Source organism: Toxorhynchites rutilus, chromosome 3, assembly GCF_029784135.1.
Source record: "Toxorhynchites rutilus septentrionalis strain SRP chromosome 3, ASM2978413v1, whole genome shotgun sequence".
Taxonomy (NCBI): Eukaryota; Metazoa; Arthropoda; class Insecta; order Diptera; family Culicidae; genus Toxorhynchites; species Toxorhynchites rutilus.
In genome coordinates this window covers 70,058,466-70,085,311 of record NC_073746.1, presented here as the reverse complement: position 1 = coordinate 70,085,311, position 26,846 = coordinate 70,058,466, and the positions used below count along the sequence as shown (strand labels likewise).

Genomic DNA, 26,846 nt, shown 5'->3' with positions numbered 1-26,846 from the left:
TTTAAGTTAACTTCAAGCTTGATTCCCTCAATCGCTATAACACATTATCAAAAACAGCTTATCTTTTTCTAAAAATGGCCTAAAAATGATTTGCAAATCATCCACAGGCATTGTAAATAACCCAAGATATATATTACTGAAATTCTTACAAAATAGTCTCGAAATGCATGCACTTAAAGACCATCCATCAACTTGAAACGGTATGACTAGCCTTACTTACTATAAATAAGACCGCAGCGATGAATTTTTCAATTCACAGACGTTCTGGAAAAAATTCGAATCAACCCGATGTGTAGTTATTACTTTGCAAGTGACAATGATGAAACATGTTAATGGTAATATGTGTTCATCACGTAACAGAGAGCTTGATATGAACTGACATATAAAAAATCCTCAGTGTTCGTAAGTATACTGGTTCCCATCTAACCCCAAAAGCGACACATGATGCTCTCAAGGTGCAAACTGACGCGGCACATTTTATCGCCGCATTAGGATACATATTAGATGACCAAACCATTGATTTGCTGCAGTCATTAGACTGTTGATACCGATTCATAAAATAGCCAAAATAACTTTAGAGTAAAAGCAAACTCACAGTTTTTTTAATGCAAAATTCGGCCCGAATCATTCAAAAAATATGATTGTTATTTTGGTGATTTTGATTTTGGAAACTTCGAATGACATACAAATTGTTTCGAAACAGAAAAAAAAATATAATAATTCACAAATTATTCTTCAGCAAATGATAGTTTTTAAATAAAAGTTTCTGAACCTCACAAAGAAAACAAATCTCTGCGATGTGGAAAAAAAAACGTTCAAATAGGTATCTGATTACCAGATATGAATGTGAATATGACGCATTACCCCTATTGAATTCCTCCACGATAAGTTTAAGCCCCACGCTGAAATAGTTTTGGAGGATCTGATCATATTATCACGTGTGCTAACCGACTGACGCAAGGTCTTTCGATGCTTTAGTACAACTACACAAACCAAAAACGCTCGCTCTAGTTATGCTCCTAGACAGTACTTGGAATAGGATTTCCGTTTCATCTCTGATTGATTTAGCAATATTTTTATTTTGGTTTCATTTGGTCTGCCAGCTTTTTCGTTTTCTAGATCTATATCTTTTAGTACACACCTAGTTTTGTAAATATCTTCCAACTCGCATCCAAATCAAGTCCCATCCATGCATCCCCTTTCCAGCCATCATCTCTTAGTTTTCACTCTCGATTCTGACTCAAATGTCAAACGGTACAAAACGAAACAAAAAACCAAGACGAGATTCTTCGACGTTCGACAGACTTTTTCGGTTTGGCTTCTGGCCGCTGGGCGTAGCACGACTGCATTGCGTCACGGCAGGACTGGGTGCACTCCGAAAAAGACTTCGACGCTTCGGAGTCCGTCAGCAGAACAGGAATGAGAGAGAGCCAGAGAGTGAAACATACCGCTAGTGGAAAAACCATCATACAAACTATCGAATAATAATCATATCATCGCCATTCTGAAAAAACAACAAAAAAAACAACCACCATGAAAAAAATAAATGAAAAATGTTTCCTTGAAAACTAAAACAAAAAAAAAAAAGATAGGGTAGGGAAAAAGTTAGCTCCACGTATTGCACTTCATAGCATAGGACTCGAATGCACCATCGAAGAAAACAAAATTAAACATTAAGTCACGTTTTGCATCACCCAACCATACGCAGCTGTCTGAAAAAAAAAACCGAACCCCGCCCCTTTATCGACAACTTCCCTGGAAGTGGACGTTTGCTAGACCGATTGCACTTTACTCCCGTGGACCAACGAACAACAGGACTACAAACTACAACAGAAAAAAACCAACTTACCGTATACCGTATTCAAAGGCTTGCTCTTTAGTTCGGCTTCTTGGTTTAAATTCATAACGTTCTCTAGATCTCGCGTTTGTGCATAAACTTCATTTTATTTGCATGACCGTTGCTTCCTTCGCAAAACAAAAACGGAGGAGGAAGAAGACCCAAACGAAAAAAAAAATAAAACTCTTCCGTCCGTGTGCATTAATTGACCTTACCAAACACACTCCCCCGCTACCCAACCGATCTCCTCTGTTATTTATTCATTTTGCAGTGATGAGTTTGCCGATGCAGTGCTCACTAACGAATAAACTTTTCTTGTTTTTTTTCTCTCTCACGACGTGATCCGTCGCGTGCCTCCTCCTCCCACAACAGTTAGATTTACAGCTGCAAGACGAAGCCGGTGGGGACGTGAGTAGTTTCGTGACGAACGGGGAATGGGACCTGCTGGGTAAGTACCGTGAGAATACATTTAACCGTTCGAGCTGTGCCAGAGAGCTGATGACATTTAGTATATCCTTTTTTTTTGTTAACTGTGATCCTAGGTCTTATTTTTATTAACTAACTCTAACGCTTCTAGAGTGAATTCGCCATTTGAACGAAGTTTTACTTGTGTCATTTTTTTTTTTCAAATAGTAACAGTTGTACTAATCATCATTTTTTGTCAAAATTTGGGATGTTATTGTAAAAAGCCGTTAATTCTTCATCTTGAAAGTTGAAATTCTTCTCGACCGAAGAACCGCTGGTCTTTCGAACCGATCCACGAATGTACTCAATGTTTGTCTTTTGAAAAAAATTTAAAAAAAATTAAGTGCGCGCGGCGTGTATCATTCTCCTAGTTTCAGTGATAACGAATTCTTGAGATTACTTGAGCATGAATGGCTTTCAGATGCGATGAATGATGGTATCGAAAATATAATTTGTGGTGATTTCAATATAAATTATAACAGTATGTACGAGAGTCGTGAGTTGAGACGAGTGGCAGATGTGTGCGGTTTGAAGCAATATGTTGTACAAGACACCCGAGTAACCCAAACTAATTAGCACAAAGATTGATTTAGTTTTTTCTAATCATGAAAACTGCGTGGCAAATGTTTTACATGATTACAGAATTTCAGATCATGAGACTATTTGTGTTAAACCAGGTAGCAATTTTGTTCCAGACACTCAAAATAAGCATGTTTCGGTTAAATCATGGGTTCGTTATAATCAGGCGAGTCTTTGCTATTTATTAAGACAAAGTTTGTCTATTTACTCTACTGTCGGAAGCGATATTCATGGTGAAGCGAGAGCATTTGATGAAATCTTAGAAAAAAGTGTATCGCAACTAAAGGGTGTGTCACATCAAATTGCATCACGGAAAAAACGCTGTAGAAATTCGCCCAGTAGACCGATCCTTTTGAAAATTTTAGACAGTAAAATAAAAACTATTAAACAACTTTTGGCATTTTCTTTTTATTCATACTTCGAGCCCAAGCCCGTATGCTCGCACCTTCCTCTTTACCCCGTCCATAAGGTTCTGTACAACGTCAGGTTGTAGTTTTTTTTGAACAGAAATCCATTTTCTCTTGAAGTCCGCCTCCGATTTGACAACTTTTGGGTTCTTCCGGAGGGCCTGCTTCATAATCGCCCAATATTTCTCTATTGGGCGAAGCTCCGGCGCGTTGGGCGGGTTCATTTCCTTTGGCCTGAAGGTGACCCCGTTGGCTTCGTACCACTCCAACAAGTCATTTGAATAGTGGCACGAAGCGAGATCCGGCCAGAAGATGGTCGGGCCCTCGTGCTGCTTCAATAGTGGTAGTAAGCGCTTCTGTAGGCACTCCTTAAGGTAAACCTGCCCGTTTACCGTGCCGGTCATCACGAAGGGGGCGCTCCGCTTTCCGCAAGAGCAGATCGCTTGCCACACCATGTACTTTTTGGCAAACTTGGATAGTTTCTGCTTGCGAATCTCCTCCGGAACGCTGAATTTGTCCTCTTCGGAGAAGAACAACAGGCCCGGCAGCTGACGAAAGTCCGCTTTGACGTAGGTTTCGTCGTCCATTACCAGGCAATGCGGCTTCGTCAGCATTTCGGTGTACAGCTTCCGGGCTCGCGTCTTCCCCACCATGTTTTGCCTTTCGTCGCGGTTAGGAGCCTTCTGAACCTTGTATGTACGCAGGCCCTCCCGCTGCTTGGTCCGCTGGACGAATGAACTTGACAAATTCAGCTTATTGGCGACATCCCGGACCGAACTTCTCGGATCACGTCTAAACTGCTTAACTACGCGCTTGTGATCTTTTTCACTGACGGAGCATCCATTTTTGCCGTTCTTCACCTTCCGGTCGATGGTTAGGTTCTCGAAGTATCGTTTTAGTACTCTGCTGACCGTGGATTGGACGATTCCCAGCATCTTTCCGATGTCCCGATGTGACAACTCCGGATTCTCGAAATGAGTGCACAGGATTAATTCACGACGCTCTTTTTCGTTCGATGACATTTTTCCAAATTTACGAAAAATTGACAGTGAAGCATGGCCAACGTGATCTATACACTCTTATATGATTATAAGCGACAGCTGAAGATATAATTCCTAAAAATTAAATTTCTACAGCGTTTTTTCCTTGATGCAATTTGATGTGACACACCCTTTAATAGATATCAAAATCGTTACAACACATCCAGTAAACAGCTGGTATTCCAACCATCTGGCTAATCTAAAGTGTCGCCGTGATAGATTGTGTGGTAAGCATAGGCAAGATAGAACAACGCGAAACTGGAATAATTATGTTGCTGCTAGAAATCTATATTCGAGGGCGCTGAGAGAGGCAAAAAATACAATGTTTCAAGAAGAATTGGAAATAAATAAAGATGACGGAAGAAAATTATGGAAAACAATTAAAAAACTACTGAATTCCAAGACGACGAAACCGAATATAATGAACTTTGATGACATAGAAATAACAGACGAACAAGAAATTGCAAATCGATTGAATGAGTATTTTGTTGATAGCGTGATTGAAATACATGAAAGCATTCCTCCATGTCAGACATTCGAGGCATTTGAGGAATTTCTCATTGGTTACAAATGATGAACTCAACGAATTAATAAAGAATTTCAAACGTACATCAGGAATTGGAAATGTGTCAACCCAAGTGTTTAGAGACGCGTCGTTAGTTATGAATGGTATTTTGTTGAAAATCGTAAATGAAAGTCTTCGATGCGGTGTAGTCCCAGAACCGTGGAAAGAATCGATAGTAATACCTATCCCGAAAGCGACAAACACTACTGATGCAAAGCTACACAGACCCATAAATATGTTGAGACTGCAAGAAAAAATTTAGAGCTGTGTGTGAAGAAGCAGTTGCTGGAATTCATCAACAGAAAAGGCATTTTGATTCCAGAACAATCAGGCTTCCGAAAGAATCATTCTACTGAGACTGCGATAAACTTAATATTACGCAAATGGAAGTCTAATATAGAGAATGGAAAACACACGGTAGCTGTGTTCTTGGATTTCAAAAGAGCTTTTGAAACTGTTGATAGACAGAAGCTTCTTCAAGTATTACAGAACATAGGAATTGTTGGTGTGGTTTTGCATTGGTTTACAAGCTATTTGAATAATAGAAGTCAAAGAACTAGATTTGGAAATACTACATCGGATCGAAGACTAAATGATTTAGGTGTTCCTCAAGGCAGTGTGTTAGGTCCTTTGTTGTTTGTTCTCTATATTAATGACATGAAATATCATACAGGAAGAGGTGTATTGAAATTGTTTGCCGATGACTCTACAATTTATTGGGTGAATGATGACTTGTCTACAGCAATAGCGGAGGCAAACGAAGACTTGAAAGTAATTACGGAGTATTTGAAAATGAAGAGACTTTGTCTGAATCTTTCCAAGACGTACTGGATGATAATCGGAAGTCGGAAGAAAGACGGACATCCACCTATGTTCATGGATGGTGTAATGATTGAACAAGTAAAAATTGTTAAATATCTAGGTGTGCAAGTTGACGAGAAGCTAACGCTCATTGAACATGTTGACTACGTTATAAAAAAGGTGGCTGTTAAATATGGTGTGCTTTGCCGGATAAACAGGTATCTAACATTCGAATCTAAGGTGACGTATGTACGGTCTGCTATAATGCCACATTTTGATTATTGTGCTACAGTATTGCTACATGCTTCAGATACGCAACTACAAAGACTGCAACGATTACAAAATAAGATAATGAGAGTGGTTCTTAGATGTAGTAGGTATACACCAAGTGTTTCGATGTTGGATATGCTTCAATGGTTGTCCGTACGACAAAGGACTGCCCGAAATTGCCTGATTTTTATTCATAAAATGAAACTCGGATTACTACCTGATTATTTGATGGAAGATGTCGAATATGGAAGAGACGTGCACTCTCATAACACTAGGAGAGCAGCTGACTTTAGATTACCATATCTTACAAAAACAACGACACAACGATCACTTTTCTATTGTGGACTACAAATTTACAACACATTACCTCAAGACGCTAAAGAAATGACAAATATCGCACAATTCAAAAGGACAACAACGAGATAATCAGTCCCTCCCACTCCAAAAGAAGCGTATGGGGTGGTGGTAGGACCCAAAAAAATAATGAAAGGGCCTTTGGGACCATCACAGATAAAGAAAGAAAAAAAGTCACAGGAGGGTTGTGTCCGAGACACGACCGCATAGTTGACGTAGGATTTCGTTAGGCTATCTGTTGATTTTGGATATGTTTGAAGAATTACATCGTTAAACTCTGATAAAGATTTTGTTTGGGTTTTGGGTATTGTTTGTTCACTCCACCAGTTTTTACCGAGTAATGATGACAGAAGTATGAAAAACAGTCGTTGGCTGGTGCGTATCTGATAGAAGACATGTTATTTTGATATAGAAAAAACATATTTGAAAAGAAAAATGTAATTTTGTTTTATAATTTTTACTTTCTGAGTGTTTATTCTATCCAATGCGAACTTTAATTGGACTAACAACACCTAATACTATATGTAGAGCATATGAGAAATCACTTTTTCAAATATTTCTCGCTTTTCCATTTTTTTCTCGCCGCATGAACATTTCTTGGGTGAAAATGAACACAATAAAACAGATAGCTTAAACCAAACGAGCCGTTCCCGCTCGAGACACCTTGGTTTTTATTTTTTGGAAATTGAAATAAATCGTTTCATATATCAAATCATTTTTAACATTAACATTAACATTTTTAACTGCTACCATATAAAATTTTACAATTACACTTGTGCTAAACTTTTCAAAATACACGATCGGTCATTGATATGAAATTTCACGAAGCAACCAACATTAAAGTTCCAAATTTAAATTTCATTTGCTAGAATTAATCGTATCACTCACCCTACTTGTAATATAAAAATGCCCCGGCTTGCATATATTTGCAATGCCGATTTCCCTCCGGCACCTTGGTTTTGATGTCTCTATTAGGGAACACATTTCGGTGGGAACAAAAGCTACCTCTACTTTCATGAATTTGCAATGTCGATTTCCCCCAGGCAGCTTGGTTTTGATGTCTCTGTTAGGGAACCGCTGCATGTGTCGTCAATTTCGACCAATTAGAAGTTGATATTTCCGTTAGGATAGGGGCTGAGATTTTTCAATTGTTCGATAGTTAGTTTCATGACATATATTTTTTTATTCAATATAAAAAATTGTTATGGAGTGCCGAAATCGGTTGATGCAAAAATTTCATCAATTCATCATGAAATGACTGAGCAATAAGCGTTTGAAATTGGACAATTCTCATGATGTGCTCGATTTTCGATTTTCAATTTGTACCCCAATATGTATACGAAAGACGTAATCCTACGTCAAAAACGATTTCATTAAAAATATATTATTTAGCACTTCGATGTTTATTTAAAATTATATTTGACGTAACTTTTATCGATGTCTGATCAACGAATATTCGCTCGATTAATCGAATAGTTATAGACATTTCCTCGAATGAATCGGTTATTGCAATATGCCCCTACGAAAATTTTAGACATTTCTAGACGTGTTATGATGGTTCCCTGTTAGTTGTTAGTAGAAAATGTAAAAATAAACAGTATTTTTGATCATAGTTTTATATAGTTTTTGTGGTAAGTGGAAAACAGCAAAATAAACTCTTCTGTTTCAAAACAAATTGATAGTCCTGAGAAGGACTGGAATGGTTTAATGGGTTGTACGGAATTTGCTGCGTTTCAGTCGGATGTAGCAGTTTAGTTTTGGGAGCGGTAGCTTTTACGGATTAGCTGATGCTTTCCTTGACTTTTGCGCCATCGGCTTCTGTGCGTCGATTTGCGAGGGTTTGATTGGCACCACACGACGAGCTAAACGCCGGATAGCGGGTGTGATACGATGCGATGCAATGCACTTCGCTCCTCTGCCTCCTTTGCCGCATCCAATTGTTGATGTGAAGAGGAACGCACCAGCAATGCACACTAGATTTAATTCCATGCTCTCCGCTGCTTCCTCTTCTTTGCTCCCTTTGCCGCACCGCATCCATCGTTGGTTGCCGATGGCTTCCTCTGCTTTGCCGCACCGTATGGTGTTGGTTGATTTGTAGAGCACTGCACACTAGAAGCCCAGATGTTTGCCGATCTGAGCGTTGAACGAGAATGAGAAATCCAAAAATGCTACCGTCCTTTTATATCAGTTGGTATGTGAGAAATAGGCGCCCCCCACTCGCTCGCCATGCAAATATTTGACTTATCGGGGAACGAAAGAAGCAAAGCAGGCGAAAAAGAAATGACGTCAATTTCGACCAATCAGTACCGTTTGGATAGGGGTTGAGATTTTTCAATTGTTCGATAGTTAATTACATGATATATATTATTTTATTCAAGGTGAAAAATTGTTATAGAGTGCCGCAATGTTTTGATGTAAAAATCTCATCAATCCGTCATGAAATGACTGAGCAATAAGCGTTTGAAATTGGACATTTTTACGATGCGATCGATATTCGTTTTTCAATTTGTACCCCAATATGTTCCCGAAAGACGTAATCCTACGTCAAAAGTGCTGCTCAACCAGGCCATACGAACCATACCACCATCGATCGAAACAAATGGTGATCGAATAGGGCCGGTATCCGATGAAAATGACGGATGGAGTTTCCATTTTCTCGCATAAAGTAGTTACAGCTGACACCGATAAAAGCTCTCCATCGTAAAAATGATGAATTGTGTTTACGTGTGATTTGAAATTACTTCTGGTACATAATACAAATCGTTAGGTTTCTATTTTCTTATCTGATACTTAAGTGATAGACGATATCAATTGATACGCCTTGATTGTATTCTGAGTGGTGAGCACAAAAATGCCAGAAGAGTTTCCTTTGACCAAACAACAGCAAATCTGTATGCTCACGTAAAATGGTTTAATTTTGAATGCTAATTCTTCAGCCATTTCTTGGTGAATTTACGAAATTTTTTCACCTTCTGGTCTAACTCTTTAACAACATGTTCCAAATATAGAAAATCACAAGTGTTTCAAAAGTAATTCGTTAAAGAGCATTGTAATGTATAAACGATACGAGGACCCTGCAGCCTCGTCCAAGAGCAAGGGAATATGGAAGAGAACTCAAAGGTTAAGCGGAAACACCCATTAAATTTTGTTCGGTGAAATTTAACGTTGAACAAAATGGTCCTAGATGATTTGATATGAATGAGAATGATTATAATATTGTTTTACCATAGAATTAATCTTTGGGAAACACATGGGGGGTACAAATTCAATATTTTAATCAGAAAGAACGCAGGAGTTATTTCAGTCCTTGGCCAAATAAGACAATTTCCAGTGTAACTCCCTTGGCATATTTTTTTCGTGTTGCACACCTTCCAATGACTAATCCTACAACTTTTCATTTTCGATCAATATGAGGGCCTGTGAAGAGATTTTTCATGCCATGCTAAGATATTTGTATTCCTGGCGATTTTATGACAATATCACTCAATCGAAACCAAGCCAACCCATCCGGTCTAAACTATTTCAAGGAAAAAATGAAAGATTTCAAACGCTTATAACTCTAGCATTTCTTGATAGATCGCAAAGATGTTTACATCAATTGATAGGAAATATTTCTACGCGTCTGTCACAAGAAAAACATTTTCTTTTTCTTGAGATGAACAATTGAGTAATTGTGAAATGTCAAACATTGTCCAAACGCACTATGTGACTCGTTTTAATTAGTGCAATTTGTGTTCCTCAAATGATTCCGACCAAAAGGAGTCCTACATCTCTGTCTCCGACATTGCCCATCCGTCTTTTTTTTTTGCATGTCACAATTGCCAAACATATTTTCCCTGTGTTTTCTACGATACTTTATGCAATCGATATTGTCATGCAGTAAGGAGAGATAACGACTAAATCTTATTTTTCAATGTATACAAATTTATAATTTTTGAACTATTGGACCGATTTAGACAATCAACGTATCAAATTGAAACCAATGAACTAGTATTTTTTGAAAAAATATAAATCGATTGTAATTATCGATTGTTGTTGTTTTTTTTTGTGGTATACATGGTTTCGGGACCAAGGGCGCTATATTTTTTTTATATTGTTGATTTTTGAATCTCCGAACCATCGGTTAATTTTGAAAAATCACAATTCATAAATAAAAAAATAACGCTTCTATGAATTTTGGATAAGCTATGTAAAAAATCCTCAGCTTTCAAGCTCTATTCTAAGCATTGCAAAATTAAGTGTGAACATGGTAAAAAAGTTGTCAATTTGACGGTTAAAATGGATATGTTTTGATTCGATTGCACTAACCACTCGCTTCCCTCCCCGACGAACGAGCAATCTTTTTGCCTAAATTCGGGCGTTAGTCCACAATGTGAGTTGATGCGTATAATGAATTATTCTCCATTTATCGATAATAAGCATTTATCAGTTATTATAGTGTATGTTGCCCAATCAGTTCGTGCTCAATTCACGTTTTTATCGTGTGGGTCTTGCTACTAAAAATTTATGTCATTGTGGTCCAGGATATCATAATATCGAGCATGTTGTTTGGTTATGTAAAAATGCAATTAATGAACTTAACTGGCTCCTGATTTAGAATTTCGAAAGGGTAAACTCACGCATATTAGATAATGATAGCTTGAGTGGTCGCGATCGTAATATTATGCCACCCATATATATCTTCCTAAGAATCCCGCTTCACTTCCTCGAATGCGATGAGATCAATTCATTACAGCAGTTACACGATCTTCCCAAGAGAGCACTCATGACCATAGAATACTGAATATACATCACAGGGCTATAAACTTAATACAATCAGTGTTCCGGACAACGTGGCTACGAATAAGAAAATGCTATTTTTAACTAAAATATATTTCTGTAGTCACAGATTTATTATATTTATGTAGATCTTAACTATTTAGACTTGTGTTAAAAAATTACACTCTTGGTCTTCTTCTGCATAATTGAATAAGCAGAAGAAAAGGGTAGTAAAGGCTTTGGCGGTATTTTTGTGTACATTTTTGAACAGAATGTGGTTCCGGATTATACCGCGTTATCCCATCAAACCCGTCAAAGGATACAAGCTCATACAGGACACGGTTTTTCCAGGGCATCCATTTGATGAAGCAAAAGAGAAAAAAATGCGGATTATGAACAATAAAAAAAACTCAATTCAAATGCAATTACTACACACAATCACAGTCCTATGTCAAGAACATGTCCGTGCCCCTAGGCTCAGACCCATCAACTTTTTTCTCATCACTACATGAGAGTAAAAAGGATCGATTATACGATGAATATAATTCGTTTTAAATTATTTATTTGTCAACCCCGAAAAACTAAAAAAAAGGACCAACCAAGTGTGTACACTCAATTTCGCGATTGACTGTATATTAAGCTTCAAAAATACTGTTAAATTAAGCTCCAAAAAATATTCTATAAAAAAATTATAGGAGGTTGTGTCCAAGATACGACCGCATTATTGACGTAGAACTACGCTGTTATTTTATATATGTCGCTTGTTTATACCTTCGGATATTATTCTATAATGCTGTGAAATTTTAGAAACAACTGCTTAGTAGAATAATCTCTGAAATGATTTTTTCATCGTAGAATCAGTTGACGATAATTGATTGATGATTCATTCTTGCCCTCGCAAAACAATCGTATGTCGCAATTTATTCCATATCAATGCATTGAAAATTTACCTCGAAGGCTATTCCGGTGGCCTTTTTCGAAATTGTCATAGACTCGGCTACAGTCGATTATATACATGTTGCACCAGCACCGTTATTCCATATCTCATAACTACATCAATATATCTTTGGCACCGCATGTAAACAACAACAATGACAACACTTGCAAGCATCAAATATCATGCTACATGTTATTTAGTATTGCCTCAAAGGAATCGCACCTCTAGATATCGTCTAAGCGTAAACCAAGCGCCAAACAAGCGTTCACCATAGCATGCATACAGAGCCATACATTGGTGGCTTGAAACTACTAGCAATATAAACATTTCTCTTCATTTTGCGCTATTCTCAAAAGAAACGCTTCTGTTAATATTACTGGCCTCGAAAAGAGTTGCATTACTTTATCATGCTCGAGAGAAGCGCAGCTGTCACCCTTAGTGGAGGAAGTTTTGCTACTGGCAAGCAAAACCTAATGACATAGAAAATTCCAGAACATTTACTTTCTTGATGACTAAACAAGAGAAATAAACTCTTTTTGTTAATAACAACCTCGAAAATAGTAGCAATTCTTCATTATGATCAATATTAGCGCAAATGCAATCCTAGTTGAAGGCAGTTTTGCGACTGGCACGCGAACCCAAATAACTTATAACATTCCAGTAAGACATTCAAGATGCTTGGTATTCCCAAATAATTTTTTGGTGCACAACCTTAAAGTCTGCTTCGCCATAACGTCAGTTTAATGCATTGATGCATTCTCAAAGGCACCAACGAAGCCCTTATGAAGACGGAAAATAAACAATGTTAACTGCTTGGAAAAAGACTGAATTATGCCACACTGCTTGTACTCTGCTGTAACACCCATCGATGCGAATTCGCTGATGAGTTTGTCAAGAGCGACCGCCTTCACCACCAGCGGGGGGAGCTTGATTTTGGTTGCTGCCTGGGCGTTTACATTTTCGACCGACGCGCCGAAATCGCCTACTTCGCTGTTGTTCGGTGCGGTGTCACATTTGCGAAGGCTTGGTTCAGTGCGAGCGCTTTTCACTGCACCAACACCGCGTGCATCATTAGATGACGCTTACCTCGAAATTTTATTGCCCCTGGCAATGCGTTCGTTTTTTGCAAGGCTCGAGTCTGCCTTCCTCTTCTTCTTACTCATCGCACACTACGCGAAGCGTCCAATTTATGATGCGGAAAGAAGAACATACGATACGAATAACGCGAAAAACGAACAGAAAAATCAAACGACGATTTCCAAGTTGGATTACCACTGGTGGGGTCCAATCCAATGTCCTGGAAAAAAGGTAATGAAGATGGTCGAGTTTCGAACGACATAGCATGCGCTGCCATAATCACGTCGAAAAAGACGGATAAAAGTGTTATTTCATGTGCTGTTTTCACTTCCCCACGTTCATAGAAATAAAAGTTTCATTATTTTACCGCTATGAAGTTGATGTTTCGAAGGCTCTCAGTGTCGGTGTGTATGTTGTGAGATAATAATCGCCAATTAATCAAAATTTCACCGAAAATGTTACTGCTTTCGAGAACTAAGCATACGACTGCTCTCTGGACCTTTTTACCACATGAATAATCGAAATAAGCCACGATATAATTGTCATCTGTTAATTTTTTTTTTCGATTTCTTGAGAATTTTGGCTCAAATGATCATGCAACCGTGAGTATTTTCAACATTGTTTTGTTTCTTCCACATACATTCCATATTGAATGCAAATATTCACGACACGATATTTTGCTTGCTAATACAGATACACTTCGCCTACTGCTCCACCTCTATATGTACCTCATTGGGTCCAATCTTAGATCGAAGCGCAGCGAAAGCAAAGTGAACTGGATTACTCAACAGTCCGATGCCGAATGAAAGTTTGCATCAGCGAGATCCACTGTTTATACTCTAGGCAAGTATTCCCCTTCATTCTTCTTCTTTTCCTTTGTTCACGGAGACTTTAAATCCTACGATTTCCCCTCTGTTGGTCGTCGATAAGTTGCTCGTTATTGATAGCTCTGTTCGGGAAAGCACTCAAATGGACAGAACAAATGTATGGGAAAATATAAACACTTAAAGTTTTCATGAATTTTAACCATTTACTAACCAGGGGATTCTATTGTATGGCATATTAAACAAATCTTACGCAATTTCCGATTCGTTTAGTATGTAAATCGCCAAAATCCGTTCGCGGCGAAAATAGTTATTAACGTTAACTTTATTTCATTAAAACGTGACCTATTTTCTGATTTGACACCCTTAATGAAAGACGTAGTTCTACGTCAAAAATCGTTTTCACATAGATGTGGTAGGTAAATGAACATAAACACAAATATTGATGGAAGCACAGCTATCTTGCTCGCACACTCCACCATCTTCATTACCTACATGTTCAGTGCATTCGGAAGAGACGACGCATAGCAATGTGGACTGATGGTTCGGGTGGAACAAAATATAATCGCCTTATTCAGTCAACCAGTTGACGACTGGACGACAGTGGCGTCTCGAATCCCTTTTCAGCAGAATGGTCCTTTTCAGAACCTCTGAAACTTTTACTAAAGAGTTATTTCAAAAAAATTCGATGAGTGATATCCGAAATAATAAAAAGGAATATCCGAAATAATGATGATGATGATGTTGAATTAAAGAGGCTTTAAACTTTTCAGTTCATTCGCCTCGAACCGAAATAATAAAAGTTGAGGTGGGTTATATATGTGATATAATCGCAAGACAGACGTAGAACTACCGTTGGATTAGTAATCATTTGTTTTAAGTTGCATCTGAATCAATTTTCAATGAATGAATGAATGGATATTTCGAAAGTAGCTGAACGTTCTTCTAGTAAGTGTGTGAGTGGATGAGTAAATATTGAATTATAGGGTAAATACATAAGATTCAATTCTTTTGAACTAGTTGATAGTCTTGAAAAGGATCGATTGGTTTGCGTGGCTGTAGAAGCAACAGGAGATGGTTGATACATGATTCATTCTTGAAAACAATACCTGAGATTTCTGTTCTGATTGCCAGTATGTATCTATTCTACATGTACATTCACTGCCGACCAATGACACTCTGTCGCAATCCAGCGGTCACCAGAATCTCCGATACATGAATCGATTCCTTATTGTAAAAATATCCAGCGTAAATCATATTCCCCTCTAATTCGTATCGTCGATCGGTTGCACCATTCGTGAACCTGCAATATTAGCACAATAACGAAAGGATTGGGAAAGGGAGTGCACAGTGCTTCGGCTGACAGCGGGAACATTCTCAAACCACTGCAAAATCATAACTAAGTGGATTTCCGTACTGAAACCCGTCTTTTGTAATTTCAATAGTATGTCTTCTAAGCAATTGTTAAGCTATTGAAACAAGTTTTCGGATCAGTTAGCAACAATGAAGGACGAATACGAAATTATTGCGACACATTCAACAGGGCATAACTTTTTTACCATTGGGTAAAAATCAACCAAATTTTGCACACTTTCTCATTGATGTGTATTGTCTACATGCTGTCAAACTCGAAGTCGTGTTTTTCGATTCAACGAAAATGGAGGTGAACCAACGCGAGTCGAGAGAACAAATTCTTTCCAAACACCTGGAATTTCCTGACCTGTCGCACCGGCAGTTGGGAAAAATGTTGAACATTCACCATTCAACCGTCTCCAGAGTGTTGAAGCGCTTCCAGGAGCGGTTGACGTTGGACCACGGCAAAGGAGCTGCAAAAAAACCGGGACCGGAGAACAAAAAGACGGAGGGAAAGGTGAAGCGGATGATTAAAGCAAATCCCAACGTATCAAGCCGTGATTTGGCTAAAAAGATCGGCATGTCACAGAGCTACGTCCAGAATGCAAAGAAGAGAGCTGGATCACATACATACAAGGTACAGAACTTCCCAAATCGCGATGAGCGGCAACAATCGACGGCTAAAACTCGGGTACGGAAGCTCTACGAGAAGATGCTGACAAAATATGGCTGCTGTGTGATGGACGACGAAACGTATATAAAAGCCGATTTCAAGCAAACTCCGGGGTTGGAGTTTTTCACCGGCAAGAGCAAGTTCGATGTGGACGACAAATTTAGGAAGAAGATAATGTCGAAGTTCGCCTCCAAATATCTCGTTTGGCAGACCATCTGCTCTTGCGGACTGAGGAGTGAGCCTTTCGTGACAAAGGGCACTGTAAATGGCGAGATCTACAAATCTGAGTGCCTCGAGAAGCGCCTTTTGCCGTTCTTGCAGCAGCACGACGAAGCTCCGCTATTTTGGCCAGATTTGGCATCATGCCACTATTCTAAAAGTGTCCTGGAGTGGTATGAAGCCAATTCTGTCCATTTTGTTCCAAAGGACATGAACCCGCCAAACAGTCCGGAGCTGCGCCGGTGGAGCAGTACTGGGCAATAATGAAGCGGGAACTTCGGAAGAGCAAGAAGACAGTCAAAGACGAGAAGGACATGTTAAGAAAATGAAATAAAAAACTGAGAAACTGATACCGGATGACACTGTAAAGACTTTGATGGAGGGCATCAAGCGAAAATGCGTTCAATTTTACACTCAAGGCTCCATCGATTAACTTTTCTTTAAAAATGATGATGATGGTCCCGCCACCTTCCCCTACAGAGGTTTGAGCAAGACGAGTTATCTAGAAGATATTAACTTTTTTTCTTAGCTTTGAAATCAGTTTACAAAAAAAAACGAATTGATTTTACCTACAGATACAGATAAATTCAAAAAATGTTATTTTATTACATTATCAAAAAAGAAGCCAATACTCAGTCTCATCCTCCACTGAGCCGATGCGGTCCCGACGAGGCCCTTGCAGCCAATTGGTCCACCAGAGCACGAGTCTAACCGCCAGCCTAGTTTTGGATAGACAATGACTATCCCCATCCAGAGAAGTCGAAAAATTTTCCATTACGGAAAAATCCTAGACCGGCTCTCACAAAAACTTTTATTTTATATCCTGTCTTCCTCTAGTGTCTCCCACACTATCAAGCCAACTGTAAGCTTCGAAGAGGAACTATCTGAAAGCCGCGCATCCATCAAAATAGTTTATACGAAGGAAGACCACACTTCTCCAGGATGGCGCCGCTTTGACCATAAATGGCATTGGAAACCGGACTGGTCGGAATTCGATGCCAAACAACGAATTCGTAGGCTTCAAGAAAAAGCAGTCGACAAAGCAAAACTCAACAGAAAGCGAAGAAAGCAAACTGCACGCAACAACAGCCAGCACATTCGCAACAATGCGAATAACAAAAATGAACACAGACGCGCCGATAAATCGGATAAGGAACTGCTGGCCTCAGCAAAAGTGCAGTTTGCTGGCCCACCATCAAATACCGACCATCCAATTGCTGGCCTCTCGGTCCCGAAATACATCAATTTCAGGAAGGGCGAAACAATCAACCCGTACCGAGCAGAAAATCAGCCACATTACAACAGCACCCAATCAACGTCAAACGCAAATTCCACTCCGCTAACACTTGTGGAATCGAATTCAGCACCTGGAGAAGGCTCTCCTCTTCTGGACCAAATGCGACCTCCTATAATAAGAATTACGGAGCAATCTGCTGCCGGCGACAGACGCTTTTTGAAGGCACGCCTACGGGACTCGAAAATAATGGACACAGTGAGGACGTATCTGTCCTTCCTCCACGACCAAACAACGGCTGTTTGTATTCGTGGAATTACAAGAACTAGTGCATCAGTAATGCTCGCAGCTGAAGGTCTACCAACAGACACAAACATTTTGCGTGAAATTTTCCTGGAAGTACACGAAGAGCTGGGAGTTTCACGCATTGACGCCTTGGCAGACCTCACATCACACCGAGCATTCCTGTCCAGTGAACACACGCAACGGCTACAACATGCTAGGGAAGCATCTACAAAGTTCTACAGTCCGCTAAATTTTCAACGACGTTTACGCGCACCTTAGAGGGAAATAGTAGTCGAAAAAATCAAAACAGTAAAGTAAGTAGAATTAGTCTTTCAAAAACTTCTCCGCCTTCTCAACAGAATGCGATTGAAATTTTGATATACTGTCAAAACTTCAATCGCATGAAAAGCCCAGCAAAAATGAAGGAAATTCATCAAAATCTTTTACCCGCTTCTTTCAATGTAATTCTTGCAACTGAAACTAGCTGGGACGAAAGCGTAAGAAGCGAAGAAGTTTTTGGAAATAATTTTAACGTATTCCGGCACGACCGCAACTTATCGTTATCTCAGAAGAAGTCTGGAGGAGGGGTCCTCATTGCCATTAATGCAAATTTCACTTCTGAGGAACTTATAACCGAAAAACATAAAGAATTTGAGCATGTATGGGCAAAATTATCTATAGCTGGCGAAGTACACATATTTGCTTCTGTGTATTTCCCACCCGAACATGCAAATAAAAAGTCGTATGAATTATTTTTTCAGACGGCAAATCGAATTGCAGAAACACTAGAACCAGAAGTGAAATTGCATATCTATGGCGACTTCAATCAAAATAAAGTAGACTTCATTCCCGATAATGATAATGAATGCATTCTACTCCCAGTCGTCGGGGAAAATGAAACCCTACAGTATATATTTGACGAAATTGCACATCTCGGTCTTAACCAAATAAATCATGTAAAAAAATTCCAAAAATATTATCTAGACCTATTATTCACTAACATCACTGACGACTTTTGTGTGAATGAGTCCATGACTCCTCTTTGGAAAAATGAAAAATTTCACACAGCAATTGAATACTCAATTTTTATACATAATAGACAATTGCCCATCGACTGGGAGTATGAAGAAGTACCGGAATATAACAAGACGCACTTTGAAGCAATCAAATGTAGCCTACAAGCCATAGAATGGCAAACTTTATTAAACAGCGAACGAGATGTCAACTTAACTGTACATATTCTTCACGAAATTCTGAATAACATAATATCAGAATTTGTGCCGAAGAAAAGAAGACGAAGAAATTCAACCAGCAAATATCCTATTTGGTTTAACGTTCAAATAAGAAATCTAAAGAATAATAAACAAAAAGCACATAAAAAATACAAAATAGACAAAAGTCATCAGAATTTGCTTGAATATCAAAATATTTCCCAAGAATTAAATTTTGCAATTAAAAGTGCACACGAAGAGTACAATAGAAAGGTCGAAACTGAAGTCAAATCATGCCCGAAGAAATTCTTTAATTACGTAAAGTCTAAGCTCAAAAGCAATAACTTCCCATCGCAGATGCATCTCGATGAGGATGTGAGTAATTCTTCGAACGAAATTTGTAATCTCTTTGCAAATTTCTTTCAGGAAGTATATACCACATTTTCCGAAGAAAATCGCGATCGGAACTACTTTTCATTTTTACCGGATTATCCAAATGACATATCGGTGAACTATCTTTCACAACAGGAAATATGCCATGCACTAAAAAAATTAGACGGAACAAAAGGACCAGGACCTGACGGAATAGCACCTATATTCCTAAAGAACCTGGCTGAGGAACTCACCCTTCCCTTACATTGCATTTTCAATATGTCACTACAAACTGGAATATTCCCAGAAAAATGGAAACAATCTTTTTTGGTACCTATCTTTAAATCAGGCGCTAAATCTGACGTACGTAATTATCGTGGAATTGCCATTATCTCTTGCATTCCTAAACTATTTGAAGCAATAGTCAACGAAAAAGTCTTCCAACAAGTAAAGAATAGAATTACGTGTATGCAACATGGCTTCTTCAAAGGCCGTTCAACTGCAACTAATCTGTTGGCTTTTGTGACTTTTATTTTGAATGCAATGGAAAATGGCAAACACGTAGAAATTCTTTACACTGACTTCAGTAAAGCATTTGACCGCATCGACATTCCATTACTACTCTTCAAATTGCAGAAAATAGGAATGGAACAAAGACTCTTAAACTGGCTCAATTCTTATCTAACAAACCGTGAACAAATTGTTCATTTTCAAAATTCTCTTTCAAATCCAGTAAAAGTCACTTCGGGAGTCCCACAAGGCTCTCATCTTGGTCCTCTTCTTTTCATTCTGTACGTTAATGACATCTCCTTCGTTCTCAAGCGTATCAATGTACTTGTGTATGCCGACGACATGAAGCTTTTCGCGGAAATTGGAAATGAAAACGACATCGAAGCATTTCGAAACGAAATACATGTATTCCATACTTGGTGTGATAAAAATCTACTAACACTGAATGTGAAAAAGTGCAACTCTATAACATTTAGCAGAAAAAAACATGTACCAAATATTGTAATATGTCTTGGAAATCAAAATGTAGAAAAATGTGAAATAGTTAGAGATCTAGGCGTCGTCCTGGACTGTAAACTCACATTCATAGAACACTACAACTCTGTAATAAATAAGGCGAATAGTGTGTTAAGTTTTGTCAAACGCTTCTCACATAACTTCCAGGACCCATACACAATAATGCTTTTATATATTACATATGTAAGGCCTATTCTGGAATACTGTAACATCGTTTGGAACCCGTATATGGTCGTACATGAAGAACGCATTGAGTCAGTCCAGAAACAGTTTCTTCTATTTGCACTTCGTAAACTCAACTGGACCTCATTTCCACTTCCTTTATATGAAGCACGTTGCATGCTCATAAACATCCAAACACTAAAAGAACGCCGTGAATTTGCAATGCTTTCTTTTGTTAATGACCTAATTTCGCAACGAAATAGAAAAAAACATTATTCGGCTGTTAAGAAAATACAGCTTTAATGTGTGAAATACAGTACCACTTGAATTCTGTAAGTGTTGTTGCGCATTTAATATATCTTGGCATCGAGTTGAAAACATTTATTCCTTTGAAATACAACGAACTTTGTGAAGCACATGACAAGAAATGAGGTGTTCTTAATTCATTCGCGTTTCTAGTGTAATATCTATGAAAATCACTTCCTCTTTCAACTCGATCACTGAAATATCGAGGCAGCAAACCGTTAACTACTTTAAAAATGAACACCATAGTTAAATACACAATTCTTTGCTTCACGGATAACCATTGCAGAGCGTCCAGCATCAAAGATGAGGAAGTGAACCTATTATATTTTAGAATCAATCGCATTATTTTATTCTGCAAGCGCTGTAACCTCGATATTTGTGTGTCATTGGCTAAAAATAGAATGGAAGAACAAAAGTCTAAATGAGAAGAGATGATTGATTTGTACAGTAGTATTTTGCTGTGAATGGTCAAATCGTTTTTCAATCGACATAAGATTCCATACTTTTTGGCAATTTTCTTGATGACATTGTCAATGTGAGTATCCGAACACGATCAATAGTCTCATCATCAATTACAATAGAGACGTTTTCATTTGACCGATTTCGCGAGATACCAGTATTTAGTTTTATTTATGTTCAATTTTAACTGCTTATACTTCAACCATCTACTTAAAGAATGTAAATCTCCATTCAAATGTAGCACGACCTGATTTAAATCATTAGCTGCAATGAATAACACAGTATCATCTGCAAAAAGATTGATTGATGTCATTGATTTCACAAAATCGTAAAACTCGTCGCATGTCATTAATGTACATAATGAATAAAAGGGGCCCTAATACACTTCCCAGAGGTACTCCAAGATTATTCCCTACGGGACTGGAAATGAAATCGTTAAAAATTTGAGCTCTGTCATACAAGTAGCTTTCAAACCATTTATATGCAGTACCCGTAATTCCAAAGCGCTTAATCGTATTCAACAACAAGGGCCTTGAAATTGTCTCGAAAGCGCGTTTTAGATCCAAGAAAACAGCAATGATGGTATCTTTAGATTCTAATTTCTCTTTCCATTTTGCTAACACCAAATTCAATGCGGTTTCACAGGAATGACCTTCCCGATATCCCGATTGTTCTGGTATTAGCAAAGCGTTGCGGTTTAAATAGTCCAACAGCTGGCCTTCAACAACTAGTTCCAATATTTTCTCTAATGTGTGCAACATGTTGATGGGACGAAACTCTTCGGATTTAATCTTTCCAGCAACCTTCTGAATGGGGACTATTAGGGATTCCTTCTATGCCAGAGGCACATGCCCAGTTGATAAAGATTTATTAATAAGGTCCAGCAAGATGTAATCAATGACATGGAAGCAACCTTGAATAACTCTAGCGTAAACATCATCTACTCCAGCCGTTTTTCCTAAAAAAAAGCAAATACTTCTAAATTTGTCTATTGTAATTGGGTGAAAACGCCCAAATCTACAACTACTATTGACTGGCTGTTTTATTTCATTAGGTTCATCGACCAGTTCAATGGATTGGTTGATCAATGAAACACTATTGATGAAATAATCGTTAAACTTAGATGCTATAGCCTGTTCAGACTGTTCAAATGTGCCATTAAAAGTTATGGACCGCGGTTTGATATTGCTAGGCTTTAATAAGGATTTCAAAATTTTCCATAACTCTTTGCTGTTGCTTTGATGCTGATCAATCTTCCTCTGAATATATTCACAACGAGTTTTCTTAATCGATTGTGAATATGTATTGCGCGCGATCGTGTACATATACCAGTGATTTCCATCATTTGTTCTCCGAAATTTGTTGTACCACCTGTCCTGTCCACCTGACCTGTCCACCTGTTACGTTTAAGGCGCAACAGATTCGAATTGTACCAGCTGTTCGAGTTTTTCATACAGACAAACTTTTGCGTAACTAGTCGATTGGTACACGTTTTCAAGGCAGTAGTTAGAACAACTGCTGATTCATCTAAATTACTCGTCCCGAATGAAAAATCCAAGCTTCTCAACACGAGATTCGAAACAGCATGTTTCGAATATTTCGTCCAGCACTTTAATTTCACAAAATCTTCGTTATTAACGAAATTATCTGCAATATTAATAACTATGGTCTCATGATCGGTTATTTTCAAATTTTCATCAGTTACAGTACTAATTGTTTCAAAATTGGAATAAACATGATCAATCAAAGTTTTACTGTGCCTGGAAATACGCGTAAAATCATTAACTGTTTGTTTTAAATTGAAGAAGTCAGCTAAACGCTTCAAATGGTTCGAACTATGGTTGTCTCTCCAATTGATATTAAAATCACCAGTTAATATATTTAATCTGCTGGAATTCTTTTGATTTATGAACTAAATATATGTATAAAACTACCCTAAAATTTTGGTTTGATTCTAAACATTATAAGAAAATTGGCATGACATTTTCGGTGTCGCAATAATTTTGTGTTCGCCCCTTAAGGTGAAGGTGGAAGCTAGCCACAAATGGCTGCCACAATGGCGCTCATTTCTTTCATCTCCGTCCCTCACCCCTCGCTCGAAAATCAATAATTGCGCGAAACTATGTGAAGAAAATTATCGTTTTCGCACACTTCCCATGAAGTAATATCAACCAAAATCTAATCGATTACTCACAAGATATTAAATTTTCATCTGCTGTCGCACTGTATAGTGAAAAACGTCGGAAAACTCGAGCAAGTGCTCTGAAAGTTAAATTTTCATTTTTCAATCTTCGGCAATGGTTTTGTTTGTATTGGTGGAAGCATCGTTATTTTTTCGACACTGATGCCAAACAACATCATCGAAACAGCTATCAAAACCACTCAATAAAATGTTATTCCTGAGTCATAGCCTTTCATGTCATAAAAATCAATAGAATAAAATAGTGTTGATATCAATACAATCATTATATTTACGTTTAATGGAACTATAATGTAAGTTTTAGCAACTTTAATATTGGGTAAGAAAATTGTATTGCAGAGCTCGGAAAACTGCCACGGCTGCCTATGCTTTCAAAAACAATAAACGGAAAAGTATTACATTCAATCAAAATGTCTCAGCCAACGAAGAGAAGGGTTAAGGATCTCCAACGTGAATATGTGAAAACAATACGACCAACGAAGGAAAATATTGAGGAATTATCAGCATCGAGTTACTATGCGGTAGAACTTGTTAATATCAAAAGAGCCCCAATTCGCATGTGTTATAAATTTGTTCATGATACGCTCGCGTATAATAAGAATTTTACTTCATATGCAAAAATACCCCTTCTATATATTTATGTTTGCAATTGGCTTGGTTCATCGGAACATATCGTTCATACATTTAACTTCAGTATTGAATTGTTATTTTTTTTTCAAAAGTATTCAAAGACTCGTGTCAATGAAGCGCCACACAGTCTGATAAGTGAATTGATCTATTTACATGTGCTTTGCTCTTCTCTCACAAACACTATTACCCCATTTTTACACGTGGTTTTACCTATACTACTACAATGGCTAGCTTCCACCTTCACCTTAATGCAACCCGTAGACATTTTTTGGCTTATTGGGGCGATTTTTCCCGATCGATTATTAATTTTTGCGTATACGTGCATTGTTTACGGATCAAAAATGGCGTCAAAGTGCAGTTCATTTCAGGGTGGTTATTGTGTGAAGGAGGTATTTTACTGTGGTGACTGAACGTTCGCTGCGTGTCTTGTCAACAATTAAGAGCCTATCCCACTGAGTATAATCATCTGGTTGTCCCCAGTAATAGAGAAATATTGAAAAAACGACCTAATAGAGAAATATTCGCTAACAAAACTTCGGAAAAGGTAGATTATCCTTCTATAAGGCCGTGGAAACTAGGCAACGAATCGACTCCAACTTCAGAGAACATAATCATTAAAACAATATTTCTATGCAGCGAGAAAAATATTTTTTTATATAGACTTACAAACAAAAATTTGGATATCTGAATTGTTCATCAAACTATTTATTTTATTTAAAAAACTACATGATCTCAAATTTTATTTGTTTATAATGATACTACATCCCATTGAGAGATTAGATCTTCTTCACCGTATATTGTTCTGAGCTTGTGAGTCCTCTTCAAGCATCGTCCATGCTTCGTGCCCATAGAGAACAACCGGTCGAATTAGGGATTTGTACATGGTACACTTCGTACGGGGTCGGAGTTTGTTGGACCTCAAGGATTTGCGGAGCCCATAGTAGGCTCGACTTCCATTGACAATGCGTCTTCGAATTTCACAGCTGTTGTTGTTGTCAGTTGTTATCAACGAACTAAGGTAGACAAATTCCTCTACCACCTCGAGCTCGTCGCCGTCGATCACAACACTACTACCAAGAAGAACTCTGTTGCGATCAGTCCCTCCTGCTAGCATGTATTTAGTCTTAGACGCATTGATCCCAAGCCCAATCAGCCCTGCTTCGTGTTTCAGTAGGGTATACAAGTCGGCTACCGTCGCATGTGTTCTTCCGATTATGTCCACGTCGTCGGCGAAGCAGATAAACTGACTAGACTTGTTGAAAATCGTGCCCCGCATGTTGAAGCCCGCTCTCCGCATAACACCTTCCAGCGCCACGTTGAAGAGCAGACAGGAGATTCCATCGCCTTGTCGAAGTCCCCTGTGAGTCTCAAATGATTCCGACAGCTCACCTGAGATCCGCACACTGCACCGCACACCGTTCATCGTTGCCTGAATCAGTCTTGTCAGCTTTCGGGAAAAGCCGTGTTCGTCCATGATACTCCATAGCTGTCGTCGGTCGATTGTATCATATGCGGCCTTGAAGTCGACGAAGATGTGGTGTGTAGGGACCTGATACTCGCGGCACTTTTGGAGGATCTGCCGCAGTGTAAAAATCTGGTCCGTCGTCGAGCAACCGGGCATGAATCCGGCCTGATAACTTCCCACAAATCTACTTACTATTGGCGATAGGTGGCGGAAGAGGATCTGAGATAAAATTTTGTAGGTACCATTCAGGATTGTGATGGCCCGATAGTTCCCACAATCCAACTTGTCGCCTTTTTTATAGATGGGGCAGATTACCCCGTCCTTTCACTCCTCCGGTAGCTGTTCTGTGTCCCAGATCCTGACTATCAACCGGTGCATACACTCTACAAGTTTTCTCGGCCCTCCCTTGATGATTATCCGCTACGAGGCCATCCTTACCAGCTGCTTTGTGGCTCTTGAGCTGATTAATGGCCTCCTTAACTTCACCCATCGTCGGGGGTGGTACGTCGTCGTTGTTCATTGCACCGGTGTAGTCCTCCTCAACGCCGTCTAGGTCTCCTGTCTGCGCGCTGTTCAGGTGTTCATCGTAGTGCTTCCTCCACCTTTCGATCACCTCGCGTTCGTTCGTCAAGATGCCTCCTTCCTTGTTTCTGCACATTTCGGCCCGCGGCACAAAGCCTTTGTGCGAGGCGTTTAGTTTCTTGAAGAACTTCCGCGATTCTCGAGAACGATAAAGCAGCTCCATCTCCTCACACTCTTTCTCTTCCAGGCGGCGCTTTTTTTCCCGAAAGTTGTGTTTGCTGCCTTCGTTTCAGTCTGTATCGTTCCACGTTTTGTCGAGTCGCTCGTTGCAGCATGGCTGCGCGTGCTGCATCCTTCTCGTTCAGGAGCGCTCGGCACTCGTCGTCAAACCATTCGTTCCGTTGTCCTCGTTGTTCATACCCGATGACGGTCTCTGCTGTGCTGCTAATTGATGATTTTAAGGAGTTCCAGCATTCATCGAGGGGAACAGCATCCAGTTCGTCTACCCCCGGTAACGCAGCTTCAAGACGCTGCGAGAATGTTGCAGCAACGTTCGGCTCCTGTAGTCGTCGTAGGTGGTACCGTGGTGAGCGCTGGTGTCTTATGTTATTGACGACTGACAGTTTAGAACGCAGTTTGACCATCACCAGGTAGTGGTCTGAATCGATGTTAGCGCCACGATAGGTTCTGACGTCGATGATATCCGAGAAGTGCCGACCGTCGATCAAAACGTGGTCAATTTGTGTTTCTGTTTGCTGTGGTGATCTCCAGGTGTAACGGTATTGGAGGCTGTGCTGGAAGAAGGTGCTACGTAT

The 26,846-nt window shown here is 39.0% G+C and overlaps 1 protein-coding gene across 3 annotated transcripts in view; it reads left to right on the top strand.

The window, feature by feature from the left end:
- LOC129774618 (neuronal acetylcholine receptor subunit alpha-7-like) overlaps window positions 1-26,846 on the top strand; it is a 301,121-nt gene that overhangs the window by 201,161 nt on the left and 73,114 nt on the right. For all 3 annotated transcript variants that reach the window (XM_055778388.1, XM_055778389.1, XM_055778387.1), the window contains one exon: window positions 2,210-2,285. In XM_055778388.1, the coding sequence (XP_055634363.1) occupies window positions 2,210-2,285 (76 nt within the window). The remainder of the gene's footprint in view (window positions 1-2,209; window positions 2,286-26,846) is intronic.